Genomic DNA, 13922 nt, shown 5'->3' with positions numbered 1-13922 from the left:
AACCTCGTTTTGTTTGCGCGCGCGCGTATTGGACAATTTGGATCCATTTGGGACCTCCTCCACTTGCTTTCTTTGCGTTATACTGAGGTGTCTCTCCCAGTTCATCGTAAATCATCCCTGCAATATTTTTGAATACTTTTGCAAATGTGTTTGCAATATAATTGCATACATTGCTCACATCAAATGATATACAGTAATTACATGTTTACTATTTAGGCGATATGCTGCTGGTCATAATTTTCTGACATTATCCACTTGGTCAATATGGAATATACACTGAGTGTACAAAACATTAGGAACACCTGCTCTTTCATGACGTAGACTGACCAGGTTCATTCAAGTGAAAGCTATGATCCCTTATTGCTGTTACCTGTTAAATCCACTTCAATCAGTGTAGATGAAGGGGAGGAGGCAGGTTAAAGAAGGACTTTTAAGCCTTGAGACAATTGAGACATAGATTGTGTATGTGTGCCATTCAGAGGGTTAATGGACAAGACAACATATTTAATTGCCTTTGAATGGGGCATGGTAGTAGGTTCCAGGCACACCGGTTTTGTCACACCCTGATCTGTTTCACCTGTCTTTGTGGTTGTCTCCACCCCCCTCCAGGTGTCGCCCATCTTCCCCATTATCCCCATTTATACCTGTGTTCTCTGTTTGTCTGATGCCAGTTTGTTTTGTCTCGTCAAACCTACCAGTCTTTTTCCCGGTTTTGACCATTCTGCCTGCCATTCTGTACCTTGTCACGACACCCTGGATTATTGACCTCTGCCTGCCCTGACCCTGAGACTGCCTGCCATTCTGTACCTTTTGGACTCTGATCTGGATTACTGACCTCTGCCTGCCCTCAACCTGTCATTTTGCCTGCCCCCTGTTTTTGTAATAAACGTTTGTTACTTCGATACTGTCTGCGCCTGAGTCTTCTCCTGAAATGTGATAGTACTACAGGCAGAGGTCAATAATCCAGGGGTGTGTGACAAGGTACAGAATGGTCAAAACCAGGAAAACTTGAAAAAGACTGGAGCAAGGGGGAAAACGCTGGTAGGCTTGACGAAACAAAACAAACTGGCAACAGACAGAGAACATAGGTATAAATACACTGGGGAAGATGGGTGACACCTGGAGGGGGGGGGGGTGGAGACAATCACAAAGACAGATGAAACAGATCAGGGTTTGAGTGTGTCAAGAACTGCAACGCTGCTGGGTTTTTCAGGCTCTAAAGTTTCCTGTGTGTCTCAAGAATAGTCCGCCAGCCATCTTGACACAACTGTGGGAAACATTGGAGTCAACATGGGCCAGCATCCCTCTGGAACGCTTTCGACACCATGTGGAGTCCATGCCCCAATGAATTGAGTCTGTTCTGAGGGCAAAAGGGGGGTTCAACTCAATATTAGAAAGGTGTTCCTAATGTTTTGTACACTCAGTGTATATGGAATGCATTGCTTAGAGCCACCCTATTTAGAAATATCCAATGAATGTGAGGACTTTAAATGTGAAGTCTGAATAGACACTCTACCATAGGGAGATGTCAAACACATCACTCCCGAGTGGCGCAGCGGTCTGAGGCACTGCATCTCAGTGCTGGGGGCGTCACTACAGACCCTTGTTCGATCCCGGGCTGTATCACAACCGGCTGTGATCGGGAGTCCCATAGGGCGGCGCACAATTGGCCCAGCGTCCGGGTTAGGGGAGGGTTTGGCAGGGTTAGGCTGTCATTGTAAATAAGAATTTGTTCTTAACTGACTTGCCTAGTTAAATAAAGATAAAATAACATGTTTGATTGAACTAAATCACTCAGTGGTCGTCTCCTGGAGGCAATTGCAAGTGCTGTCCATCTTGAGGACTGTCTAGAAAGCCACAAATTCCTCAATTCAATTGAATCCATCAAGTAATTAGGTATAAAAAAATGTCAACATAGTTCATGGTTGCAGAACATGATAGAACCTGCCTTAGAAGGTAAACAGAGAAATGACAGGTTTTGATCTTGTCACTCTCCCTCTGATAGCCTACCACTTCTATAGACTGATCACCACAGCACAGATGCCAATGCCACTACAGGCAGTAGAGTTTTCTTTACTCAGTCTTGTTCTGAGGGCGGCTCTGCCAACCAATTATCAATGTTTTTGCCCACGAGGCAGAGCTGCCCTCGGAACAAATTGAGTAAGGTCAACTCCAATTGGCTAGAAGTACTTTATTTCTACTGCTACTCTTACTTTAGCCACCAAAACTAAGTTACAGCACTATGGCTGCTACCACTGCAGACTGCAGCTTTCTGTCACGCCTCTCCTCCGCCTCCTCAGTCACCCCTAGATGATTGTTTGTGCCCTGTGCCACCATGTGTCATCCCTAATATCCCAGACTACTAGTTCTTCTTGCTGACTGAAGGGTTCTATACCCAGGGTGCCACATCCACAATGACTGAGGATCTGATAATGTTCTCTCTCTCTCTCTCTCTCTCTCTCTCTCTCTCTCTCTCTCTCTCTCTCTCTCTCTCTCTCTCTCTCTCTCTCTCTCGTCTGTTCCTCTCTCTGTCTCTGTCTCTGTCTCTGTCTCTCTCTCTCTCTTTCTGTCTCTGTCTCTCTCTCTGTCTCTGTTCATCTCTCTGTCTCTGTCTCTGTCTCTCTCTCTCTGTCTCTCTCTCTCTCTCTCTCTCTCTCTCTCTCTCTCTCTCTCTCTCTCTCTCTCTCTCTCTTTCTCTCTGTCTCTCTCTCTGTCTCTCTCTCTCTCTCTGTCTCTCTCTCTCTCTCTGTCTCTGTCTTGCTCTCTCTTTCTGTCTCTCTCTCTCTCTCTCTCTCTCTCTCTCTCTCTCTCTCTCTCTCTCTCTCTCTCTCTCTCTCTCTCTCTCTCTCTCTCTCTCTCTCTCTCTCTCTCTCTCTCTCTCTCTCTCTCTCTCTCTCTCTCTCTCTCTCTCTCTCTCACTCACTCACTCACTCACTCACTCACAGAGGATAGGCCTCTCACACGTCTGGTTGGTGATATGACATATGATCATAGTGGGAACTGATTACATATCTGTAATTAAATGGAGCCTTAGTGTTGAGGAGGGTGAGGAATTACATTGATTTAAATGCCCCCATTAAATCACTGAGAGGGAATCAACCTTAGGTTGTTTCACTAATAAATAAATAAGGTCAAATGTGCCTCTAAATTTAAAAAGCATGAGATTCTGCAATTTAAGCAAGATTGGCAGACCCATATTATATTACAGGGCATTGGGACCGTATAAAAATTATTCAGCGAGTTTGAATGGATTAAACTTTTTTTCCCCTTAAGGGTTTGGATAGATTTATGGCTGGTTGTAATGATATTAGACTTGGTGGGAGCTGGCACTTTAAACATGTAGAGATAAATTATTATGCCAGACATCAATAATGATGAAATTACTTTAGAAAGACCCTACCTCACCTTTGTCCCAGCTGGCCCCTTTGGCTGATGGATATTGATGAGAATCCATGACTTTGGAGAAAGAGACCCACTCATGATATTATAGGCTATATTGTAAATGTGTTTCTACTATCATAAAGACATTTGTTTTATGTTCAATCTCTGTTCTCATATTTTACAGTCTATTATCATCTGGAAATGTATAAAACATATCTCTCTGAGACTGAAAATGTTGACCGTATCGGCATTGTGATATACTGCCCTAAAGCAGTGCTGGAAACAGCCCCTCACTAACAACTTGTTGAGGACTTTTAAGACTTGTCCCAATGCATTGGGGTTATCTCCTGGTACAGTGCTTGTGGTACAAAAAAGGTTGCATCAAGGAACCGTCAATGCAAAGAACATATCCTTTAAGCCACACATCGTCTATCCATAGCCTCTTTCATCCTCTTTAAGCCGCTCCACTTCTTATCATGTTTTACTCATATCACTTCAGAGGTGATGATGGATTCAATTTGGAAAGTTTGCTACCTGAGCTTTGGTAATAGCACTTCATAGAACCTCTCAACCCCACCCCCTCCGTCCATTCCTCACCCTCTATTTCATGTGATGGTAAAGAATACCTCAGAGCCACAGAGTCTAGAACAGAGGAGGGGGGGAGGGAGATTTATAACGGCTGCAAAAAATACATAAGAGAGTGTATCACAGCCCTCTGTTTGATTGCTTTAGATTCAGTTTAGCAATCATTCTCTCCCTCTCTACTTCTCACTCTTCCTCTCTCCCTCTATAACGGCCATAGGAAGCAAAGGAGCACACCTTAAACATGAAACACACATCAGTTCAGTCGAGCTGCTCAGTGGCGACCCGTCATTCAGGGCAGGTGAGCCCCACCTGTTTAGCATTGGCATTAATTCATGTCACATATCAGTTTGCAAACAATGTAAAACAAAACCTACTGAGTTAATAAAGCCACATACAAACATGGTCTCTTTCTTGGGTATGGCAGCTCCAAAATGCAGGTGTTTCAGCCTAGCTCAGTGCTTTCTGTAGTGGTGGGGCAGCCAGCGGAATATACAGAGCGTAGGCGTTGGTAATCTTCTTTAGTTGTGACGTGATTGGCTCAGTGTTCTGTCACTCATGGGGACACTACTTCACTGCAGAATCTACAAGGAGAGCTAGGCAGTTCAAGCCCCCTTGGGTGATGCCATAGATTTACATTAGAAGTGCCTGTCCTAGAAGGCTCAAGGTCATTGGCCACAGATACAATTATGTCAAATCACGTTATATCTACCGTAGCTTTGATTGGACTGATCATGTTACTTTCAAAATCTTAGCTAGCAAGCTAGACAAGCAGTCTTCATCATGAATCACGTCGACAATCTACTGGCAAATCCTTTTCAATCCTTGTCATATGAAGATAAATTATAGATAAAAGGTATCGGTGCTCATTGGCCATTGGACATAAACATTACATAACAAGTCGCAAATTCAACAATGAGTGGTTTGGAAGGAATCAGTGGCTAACTGCAAGCATTGAAAAGCAATTCGGTGGAGAGGGTGTGTTTTCCAAGTCTGGGTTCAAAGATTTTAAACATCTGGCTGAGATGGTCTCTTTTCCAAGCTTAAAAGGATAAACATTCACTTTCAACACAATGGGCCAGAAAAGGTTGAATACATTGGCCATGCTGTCAATCCAGTTTGATTTCTGCCGTGGTCAAAACAACTGGAAACTCGGAACTGAGAAATCTCAGACTTCAGATCAAGACAACTGGAAACTCTGAAAAAAACTAGCTCCGACTTGGAAAATTGTTTTGAACGGTCAAACGATTGCAAACCGGGAACTCTGGCCTCTTTCTAGAGCTCCGACCTGAAGATCACTGATGTCATGATTCAACCTTTTTCGAGTTCCCAGTTGTCTTGAAAGCACCTTTGATGACAAAATTTGCCCACAAGAAGGACCGCTGCGCCACCTTCCTGTTCAAGTGAGCACAGCACAACAATGGTGAGTCCAAAAATGTCTTGTATGCTGCTGCATAAATTAGCTCATGTTCTTTTCTTCACGAGGAGGGGATACTATATAATGTTGTTGGGTCTGTAACCATGTTTGCCAGTGACAGTCTCTTCCCATTCAAATATTTGTTTTCAACAAAAAGTTCAGTAATAGACCCATGTAATTCCAGTTGATATTGCCAGGGATGTTTTGTTTGCGCAATGCGCTGTCTGTGAGTCAGTGTATTGTTTATAAAAGTGGATCCTCGTGATTGTATTTTCCTTCCTTTTTAGACCACATAGGCCTAATACTTCAAATGGTAGGCTAACCACGTCTCTCTCTCTCTCTCTCTCTCTCTCTCTCTCTCTCTCTCTCTCTCTCTCTCTCTCTCTCTCTCTCTCTCTCTCTCTCTCTCTCTCTCTCTCTCTCTCTCTCTCTCTCTCTCTCTCTCTCTCTCTCTCTCTCTCTCTCTCTCTCTCTCTCTCTCTCTCTCTCTCTCTCTCTCTCTGTGTGGTGACTTAAAGAAGACTAAAGTTAAGGCCTCAACATCTTGCTGAATTTATCTGAACTAACATTTATCTGAATTTCTGTCTGTGTCCATTTTTAAAGTGCTGAACGAATAGGCCTACCTCGATGCAGCTCGTTTGCTTAGATTTAAGTGTTAATGTTTACTGAACATAAATGTAATATTGTTTGTGTATGGTTCAAAAGTCAAAACTCATGTTGGGGTTAGTTATTATTGAAAGACAATGCGGTTCTTATCGACTTACACAAATAGCCAGTAAAAAACACATTTGTTTAAGCAAGTCAGCCATATTAGCATTGCATTTAAAGAGTCAGTAAATGAGGCTGAATGAACTCTTTCACTGCCAGACGAGGCTCCGCTGGTGTAGCGGTGGTAAGGATTCACTCCATGGTGCTGAAAAGAAAGCTCCGCTGTCGGGACAGCTTTATGCAGGCCCAAACAGTTTGTGGGCACCGTTTATCACCGTTATAGTGCAATGAATGTATTGTTTAGTGTTGTGTTGTGGCTTTGCTGACATGCATCTAAAAAAATGGTTGAGTTTGACCCACCAAGATTGACATGCTAAAATTGCCACTCACAAGGAGAGAGTCTCTGACTGACGCAGTGGCTGCTGGATCCAACCGAGGATGGACCAATAGAAAAACTGTGGATATTAGACTAGAACAATACAGAGTCTAATTTTCTTCGGTGGCAACCCATTTCGTTTTCAATACACCTGTGACTACTGTATTCTTCCTGCATTCACTCCAGGAGTCTGTTGAACAGCGAGAGTGATTTTCCTGACTTTCTCTCTTTGGGTTTTCTTATTCAAGCATGACTGTGATGAGACAAACACAGTTGATTTTGTTTTGATGGAGAGTGGTTCCGCTCCCTATAGGAGGGCCCATTTTTACGTCCCATAATTAAGCTTCATTGACAATCTTTCAGTCAGAATGTACTGATCTGAAAACACCCACACACACACACACATGCACACACACACACACACACACACACACACACCAAAATGTTTGTTGTCAACGAAGGCGGTTGCAGAAAGAAAAATAGCAACAAGGTGTGCTCATGAGATATCATCATATTCAATATTCATTAAGTGGGCTCGCTCTGCAAATGGATGTTCCAGACCCATTAGACTACTGTGAGGCGAGGTCAACAATCTGCCCAATCAGTCATCTGTTGTTGGAGTTTTATCTTGAAAGATTTCTCCTAAAGCCTTTCTTTGTCTTTCAGGAGTATAATGCATATAGATGTGACAAACAATAGAATATGTTCTATTTAAAGTTATAATCATATTGTCCTTGACAACTGACTTTGAGGGGACACCCCAGACTGTAGCCTGTAATGGAATTGATTCATACTGCACCCTGGGAAAGAACAGAGTCATAACATTCTCATTCTTTCACAAGCCAATCAAAAGATACCTGCATCCAAACAATCTCAACATACCACTTTTCTCCCATAATCATGAATCATGATCATCTACAAAATCTGCATCTGTCTACATCACGAGTCTGAAAATAAATTGATCTTCATTTAAAATGTCACAGTGATGCCAGTTTGTGGATCGTTTCTTAAGCATCTATAAATGTATATACAGTTGAAGTCGGAAGTTTACATACACTTAGGTTGGAGTCATTAAAACTTGTTTTTCAACCACTCCACAAATGTCTTGTTAACAAACTATAGTTTTGGTAAGTCGGTTAGGACATCTACTTTGTGCATGACACAAGTAATTTTTCCAACAATTGTTTACAGACAGATTATTTCACTTATAATTCACTGTATCACAATTCCAGTGGGTCAGAAGTTTACATACACTAAGTTGACTGTGCCTTTAAACAGCTTGGAAAATTTAAAAAAATTATGTCATGGCTTTAGAAGCTTCTGATAGGCTAATTGACATAATTTGAGTCAATTGGAGGTGTACCTGTGGATGTATTTCAAGGCCTACCTTCAAACTCAGTGCCTCTTTGCTTGACATCATGGGAATGTCAAAAGAAATCAGCCAAGACCTCAGAAAAGAAATTGTAGATCTCCACAAGTCTGGTTCATCCTTGGGAGCAATTTCCAAATGCCTGAAGGTACCACGTCTTGCAACAATAGTGCAAGTATAAACACCATGGGACCACGCAGCGTCATATTGCTCAGGAAGGAGACGCGTTCTGTCTGCTAGAGAGAGGTTGGTGCGAAAAGTGCATCTTCAGAACAACAGCAAAGGACCTTGTGAAGAGAGAGAGAGAGAGAGAGAGAACATTATCAGATCCTCAGTCATTGTGGATGTGGCACCCTGGGTATAGAACCCTTCAGTCAGCAAGAAGAACTAGTAGTCTGGGATATTAGGGATGACACATGGTGGCACAGGGCACAAACAATCAGCTAGGGGTGACTGAGGAGGCTGAGGAGAGGCGTGACAGAAAGCTGCAGTCTGCAGTTGTAGCAGCCATAGTGCTGTAACTTAGTTTTGGTGGCTAAAGTAAGAGTAGCAGTAGAAATAAAGTACTTCTAGCCAGTTGGAGAGAGTGTGAGAGAGAGAGAGATCAGGGGTTAGATATAAGCCTGGTAGTGGTGGATGGTACAGCAGGGGGTGGACACTGACTGGACAATGTGTGCCTGCACTGAATAAGACCCCAATCACCTCCTGAAAGTGGATCGATCTTCAGTGAGACCACCCTGCCTGGACGTGCTTCCCTGAACACCTGATCATTTGTCTGGGTCGAAGACACCCTTAACCCCCCTCCCTTCTATGTTTTCCACCACGCTCAGAGTACAAACCTTTCCTACCTCGGTCAACACCCACTCAAAAAGTCAATGCATCGCTGTGTGTTTTCACTGATTGTACAAGAGGTGTCACTCCTGTTATGATGAGAGGATTAGGACATGGTGAAGATATATCCAAGGGCTTTGTGTAAGATCCAATCCATAGACAGGTGGCATTCATTTCCTTGCCTTGATCACATGGATGGAAGCCAGGGCTAGATGTCCAGTACATCCTGTAGAATATGAGTGTCCTGGACTGTGAGTGGGACTGAGGGATGATAGCCAAGAGTGTTGTGTGGAAAACTAATTTCCTCCTGCTTTTGAATAAAGATCGATCCTCCCACCACATTGTGTTAGATCGTTTACAGTCAAAAAGCTTTAACTAAGCAAGGCAGTTCCTGTTCTCCCTGTTACCCTGCCAATCCGAGTCAAGGACAAAAAAAGTTGGAACACAGGAAATGTAATTAATTAAATGTGAACGGTCACTGAGACCTTTCCTCGATGCACGGTTTGCCAATGACACAGGGTATATGGCGAGTCCATTCTTTAGACCACACGTGTCAAACTCATTCTGATGAATTAAGATCACTAATTAATAAGGAACTCCCCACACCTGGTTGTCTAGGTCTTAATTGAAAGGAAAAAACAAAATCCTGCAGACACTAGGCCCCTCCATGGAATGAGTTTGTATACCCCTGCTTTAGATGTGAATATAGAGCCTTGTCATGCATACAGTGTATTGTCTCCAGGCGTCTGTCACCTGTCCCTCTATCCCTGTGCAACTGTCCTCTTTTATATGACACTCATCTCACACCAATTAAGCTTATAGACATATTAAAATATCCCTATTAGTGTAATACTATTACTGTAAAACCCAAAGGAATGAACTCATTATGGACTACTGTCCTCTGTACTTGTCTGTGATTGGAGGAGCCAGAGACAAAGACCCTTGATGAACCCCAGGTCTTGTTAGACAGGTATAAAGGCAACTTAAGGTACATTGTTACTATTTTTCTGATATATCTGACTTGTAATGATGTTCAAAGTGATAATCAATTAGCCTCAACTTCTGACAGACTGTGTCACATCTGCTCCTGCAACGCCCTCTACTGCTCATCCTGTGTCTCCTTGACCTGCCACACTCCCCCAGTACTCTCTCCCTCTCCCTCTCTCTCTCTCGTGTGTGTGTGTGTGTGATTGTGTGGGCGGAGATAGGTGTGATGGAGTCAGAGCAGATCCCCACCAGCTGCAACCTGTTCCATAATCAAGACTCTATAAATACTCAGTCCTTCCACTTCCACACTGCCAGATCGTAATCTCTGCTCTCTGTTACTATTCATATCCTGTTATCCTGTTGTGCCTGTTTTCCTTGCCTGACGCTGGTTTCCTCTCCGCTACAGTTCTGCCCGCTCTGACTCTGGTCCCTGTCTCCAGTCCCACGTCTCGTCATCCTACTGCTCTGTCCTGGATTCCCCACTCTACTACTCCCTTGGATTCCCCTCCGGACCTGCTCACCCTGTCTCAACCCCCCTCGCTCCAGCCGCAGCCTCCTCACCTGGTTTCCAGCAGTTTCGCCTGACCTGCACTCCATCTTCCCTCTGTGTCTCAATAAATACCTTGGTTACTTCATCCCAGTCTCCTCGTCTGAGTCTGCTCTTGGGTTCCCCTGTTCCACTCTGCGTAACATACTGTATGTTTGTATTTACTGTTCAATCACGTAAAGCAGCGAGTGATAGTTGTGTTTGTTTTGATTGGTCTTGTATTTATTGTATTGTGTTGATGTTATTTTGCTTTATGTTGTATTGAATTGTGTGTTCATGTTCACAAGGCTCCCTTGAGAATGAGACCCTGGTTTCAATGGTGACCCCCCATCTAAATAAAAGTAAAATAAAATAATGTTTAAAAATAATAATAATAATAATGGATACTGGTTTCTTCTCCTGCATCGCTCTCTAGTGGTATCTCCTAGACATACAATATGAGACATTCAAGATGAGGCATTCAAGATGAGACACTCAAGATGATATTTTCAAGATGAGGCACTCAAGATGAGTCATTCAAGATGAGGTACTCAAGATGAGTCATTCAAGATGAGGCACTCAAGATGAAAAATTCAAGAAGACATACAAGATGGCATGTGTCTTTTGCAATTGACAGTAACATTTTAATGGGCTACACAGAAAACCCCGGCCCCTTTTGATATCAAAATGATGCAAGACAACCCTACGTTCACAAGAAGAAAAAAAACTTTATTCATTTTCATAATTACAAACAATTTCAAAAGTAACCTAAATAATTAAATTGCTTCAAACTAATATAGATTTGCTCATTGCAAATAATCCAACTGAAAATATATACCAAGCTCTGTTACATTTTCCAAACAAGCAAAATATACAGGAGCAAAAACTGAAAAAAAAACCTCACATTTTTGCTACTGCCGCAGCCCAGAAAGAAACAAAATCAAGAAGCAACAATGATTTGTAAATACGTGACAAATGTTCCTTGTATTATATGCACAAGAAAAAACAAAAAATAGTAATTGCACATCATTCCCTTATTATTGCATCAGTTGCATTTTAGTCTGTTTCAGTAGGTGTGTATACTCAGTCATATACGCCAGTGTAAATACAGTTTCAATACACTGTAACAACATATGGATATTGAAGTTATTGAAATCACATTGGCATCACTATTTCAACAATTCAATATTCCTGCCTAGTCTGAATGCAATCCATGATGAGAAGCAGAACAGTTCTAAAAAGCGAGCTTGCCAAAGAAAATATACATTTTAACTTGTTTAAATGACAAACATTCCATTGAATTACAAGCTATGACAAATTTGTAAATTAAACGAATAACACAAACCCATAATATCAAGGCTAGCACTACTACTTAAGTTTAACATCAAAATGTAAGTATTATTGCAGAATAATAATCAACTATGCATCGTTCAGTACATCAGTACAGCATTTGGTCCATTGACATATCACGTTTATATGATGAAAGCGATTGAAATTAGACCCAAAGTCAGGCTCAGCATATTGAAACCAAAACAGGGAGTTACATGAAAGTAGCCAATCTTACAGAATGAAAATCCACACCAAGATGGTTTTTACTGTACTTGAAACCAGTTGGACAGTGAATGAATGACCTGTGTTGAGAGGATAACATTCAACGGCTGTTCATATGCATCAATGCTGAATATGACCTCAGCCCAAGCTTGCAAACATGACATGTCACAACCGCCTATACTTTGAATAAGCTTGAGAATTGTTATGAAGGGAATCTTACATGTTTAATCCAAGCAAATATAGCCCAAACCTACCCTGAAATCCAATACAGTACACACAAAAAATTCTAGCTTAAATATCCTGATCAACGAAAAAAGTCATTATAATGCACCAAGAAACCATAAATAGAATTGTAATTTTTTGTTTTTTAAATCATCACTTAAAATGAGCAACAGGACTTTGTCATTTAATCTGTTGACATCGTCGTAAAAGCATAATGACATTCAAAACCTAAAGCATTAAATAATAAACAATACTATAATAAAAATAACATGATGGATGAACAATCGCGAAAGTGGCGGCATGGGAGTAGACACGTCCGCCCAGGCCCCACGGGTTCCCCAATGAACCCCAGAACATTCCATGGCCCATAAACATTTGGCTCCATCCAAAAACCTGTGGCCAATAATATCAAGCAGCTTCCTCCCCTGGTCTCCTTTCCTTCAAGAGTAGTACATTGAAGCCTTTTTTACCTATCGTGGACATGGGAGTGAAGGAGACGATGAAAGGAAGCCAGCTAAGAGAATTTGGACACAGCAATAGTCTTAAGTCCAACTAATTCCTCACATACTAGAGGCAGTCCACAGTATAATGAAGAATTTAATTGTCTATTGCATGAGCGTAGCATAGCTGACTATGTGGTCACCCACAGTAGTCTTCGTTAAGAAATCGAGTTAACAATCATTTTAGTTTTCAGTCAGTTAGGATACAGTTTTTAGCCACTGATGATTCTTTTCTTGAGTAATTTCCTTTCATGCTTCTAAAGTACTATTAATAGGGTTCCTGGAGGTTGTGAGGGAGAGTTATTCATTTGGGGTAGTTGTAGGACTAGACGTGAATGGCAAAAAAAGGTCATGAAAATACTTGCGGAAAAGGTTTGGAGCGGTGGAGGCTGGTGGGAGGAGCTGTAGGAGGACGGGCTCATTGTAATGGCTGGAATGGAATTCATGGAACAGTAGCAAACACATCAAAGATATGGAAACCACACCTTTGACTCCGTTCCATTAATTCCATTCCAGCCATTACAATGAGCTGTCCTCTTATAGCTCCTCCCACCAGCCCTAACATAGCAACACCATATGTAGGAACACATACACCGAACTGGAATACTCAAATACATACAATACATTACTGAACACATGCAGTATAAGTCATAATGTAAAATACAGGAAATTAACATAGAAAGGAGGGCTCTAGGAGTGATACCATTGGCTCAAAGGGGTCATGTGATGCAGCAAAGAGTTATGGGTAGAGATCAGATTAGTACGTAGATCATTTTAAGGATCCGAATAATGGTAAAAATAGAATGATTTAATTTAGATAAAAATACCTCTTTTCAAAAGAGCATCATGAAGTAATCATTGGGCTACATCCCACCATACTGTGCCGATAGCATCACCCAGCACCTAGAAAATGAAACAATAGCAATTTTTTCCAATGTTTTCACACTTTTACATTTTTTTTGTAAAAAAATTTTCAAACTGATATTGAAATCCTATTTTTGTAACACTAACAGAGATAGAGATAGAGATAGAGAGAGATAATGCAGAATAACACAATTTGATCCTAATGAACATTCAACATGCTTCAACACTTGTCTAAAGGTCTAAAATCAATGAAAACAAAGACATTTCTTATTTTTCAGTTTCTCTGAAAGCAACAACTCCCTTATTAGAGAGCGATCATGGTAGTAAGCTGGAGGGTCGAGGGAGTTCTTATCAGAGCCAGATCCATTAGTCTAGAGGGCATCATCATCAGGAGTTCGGTAGGAACATCATGTCTTCAGTGGTCAGGAGATGGAAGGGAGAGGAGCAGAGTGAGTGGAGGCCGGCCGGGCTGGATCCTCAGGATGTCGTCATGGAGGATGGGTCATTCCACATGGCCGCCACGTCTCTGAACCTGCCACAGGGCATGATGGGAAAGAGAGTACATATTTGTTTCTGTCAAATACTTCACCTGAAGATAATGTAATAAC

At 41.8% G+C, this 13922-nt stretch overlaps 1 protein-coding gene across 30 annotated transcripts in view; it reads right to left on the bottom strand.

Moving 5' to 3' along the window:
* Nucleotides 1-10885: 10885 nt before the first annotated feature.
* The window catches only part of LOC121557994 (poly(rC)-binding protein 3), a 29041-nt gene continuing 26004 nt past the window's right edge, over nucleotides 10886-13922 (bottom strand). For 29 of the 30 annotated variants that reach the window (XM_045208771.1, XM_041871447.2, XM_041871448.2 and 26 more), the window contains one exon: nucleotides 10886-13846. In XM_045208771.1, the coding sequence (XP_045064706.1) occupies nucleotides 13792-13846 (55 nt within the window). In that variant the 3' untranslated portion in view covers nucleotides 10886-13791. The remainder of the gene's footprint in view (nucleotides 13847-13922) is intronic. The other variant, XR_005998447.2, reaches the window with a different exon arrangement.

Source organism: Coregonus clupeaformis, chromosome 28 (genome assembly GCF_020615455.1).
Source record: "Coregonus clupeaformis isolate EN_2021a chromosome 28, ASM2061545v1, whole genome shotgun sequence".
In the NCBI taxonomy this organism is placed as follows: domain Eukaryota; kingdom Metazoa; phylum Chordata; class Actinopteri; order Salmoniformes; family Salmonidae; genus Coregonus; species Coregonus clupeaformis.
This window is presented reverse-complemented; position numbering and strand designations above follow the sequence as displayed.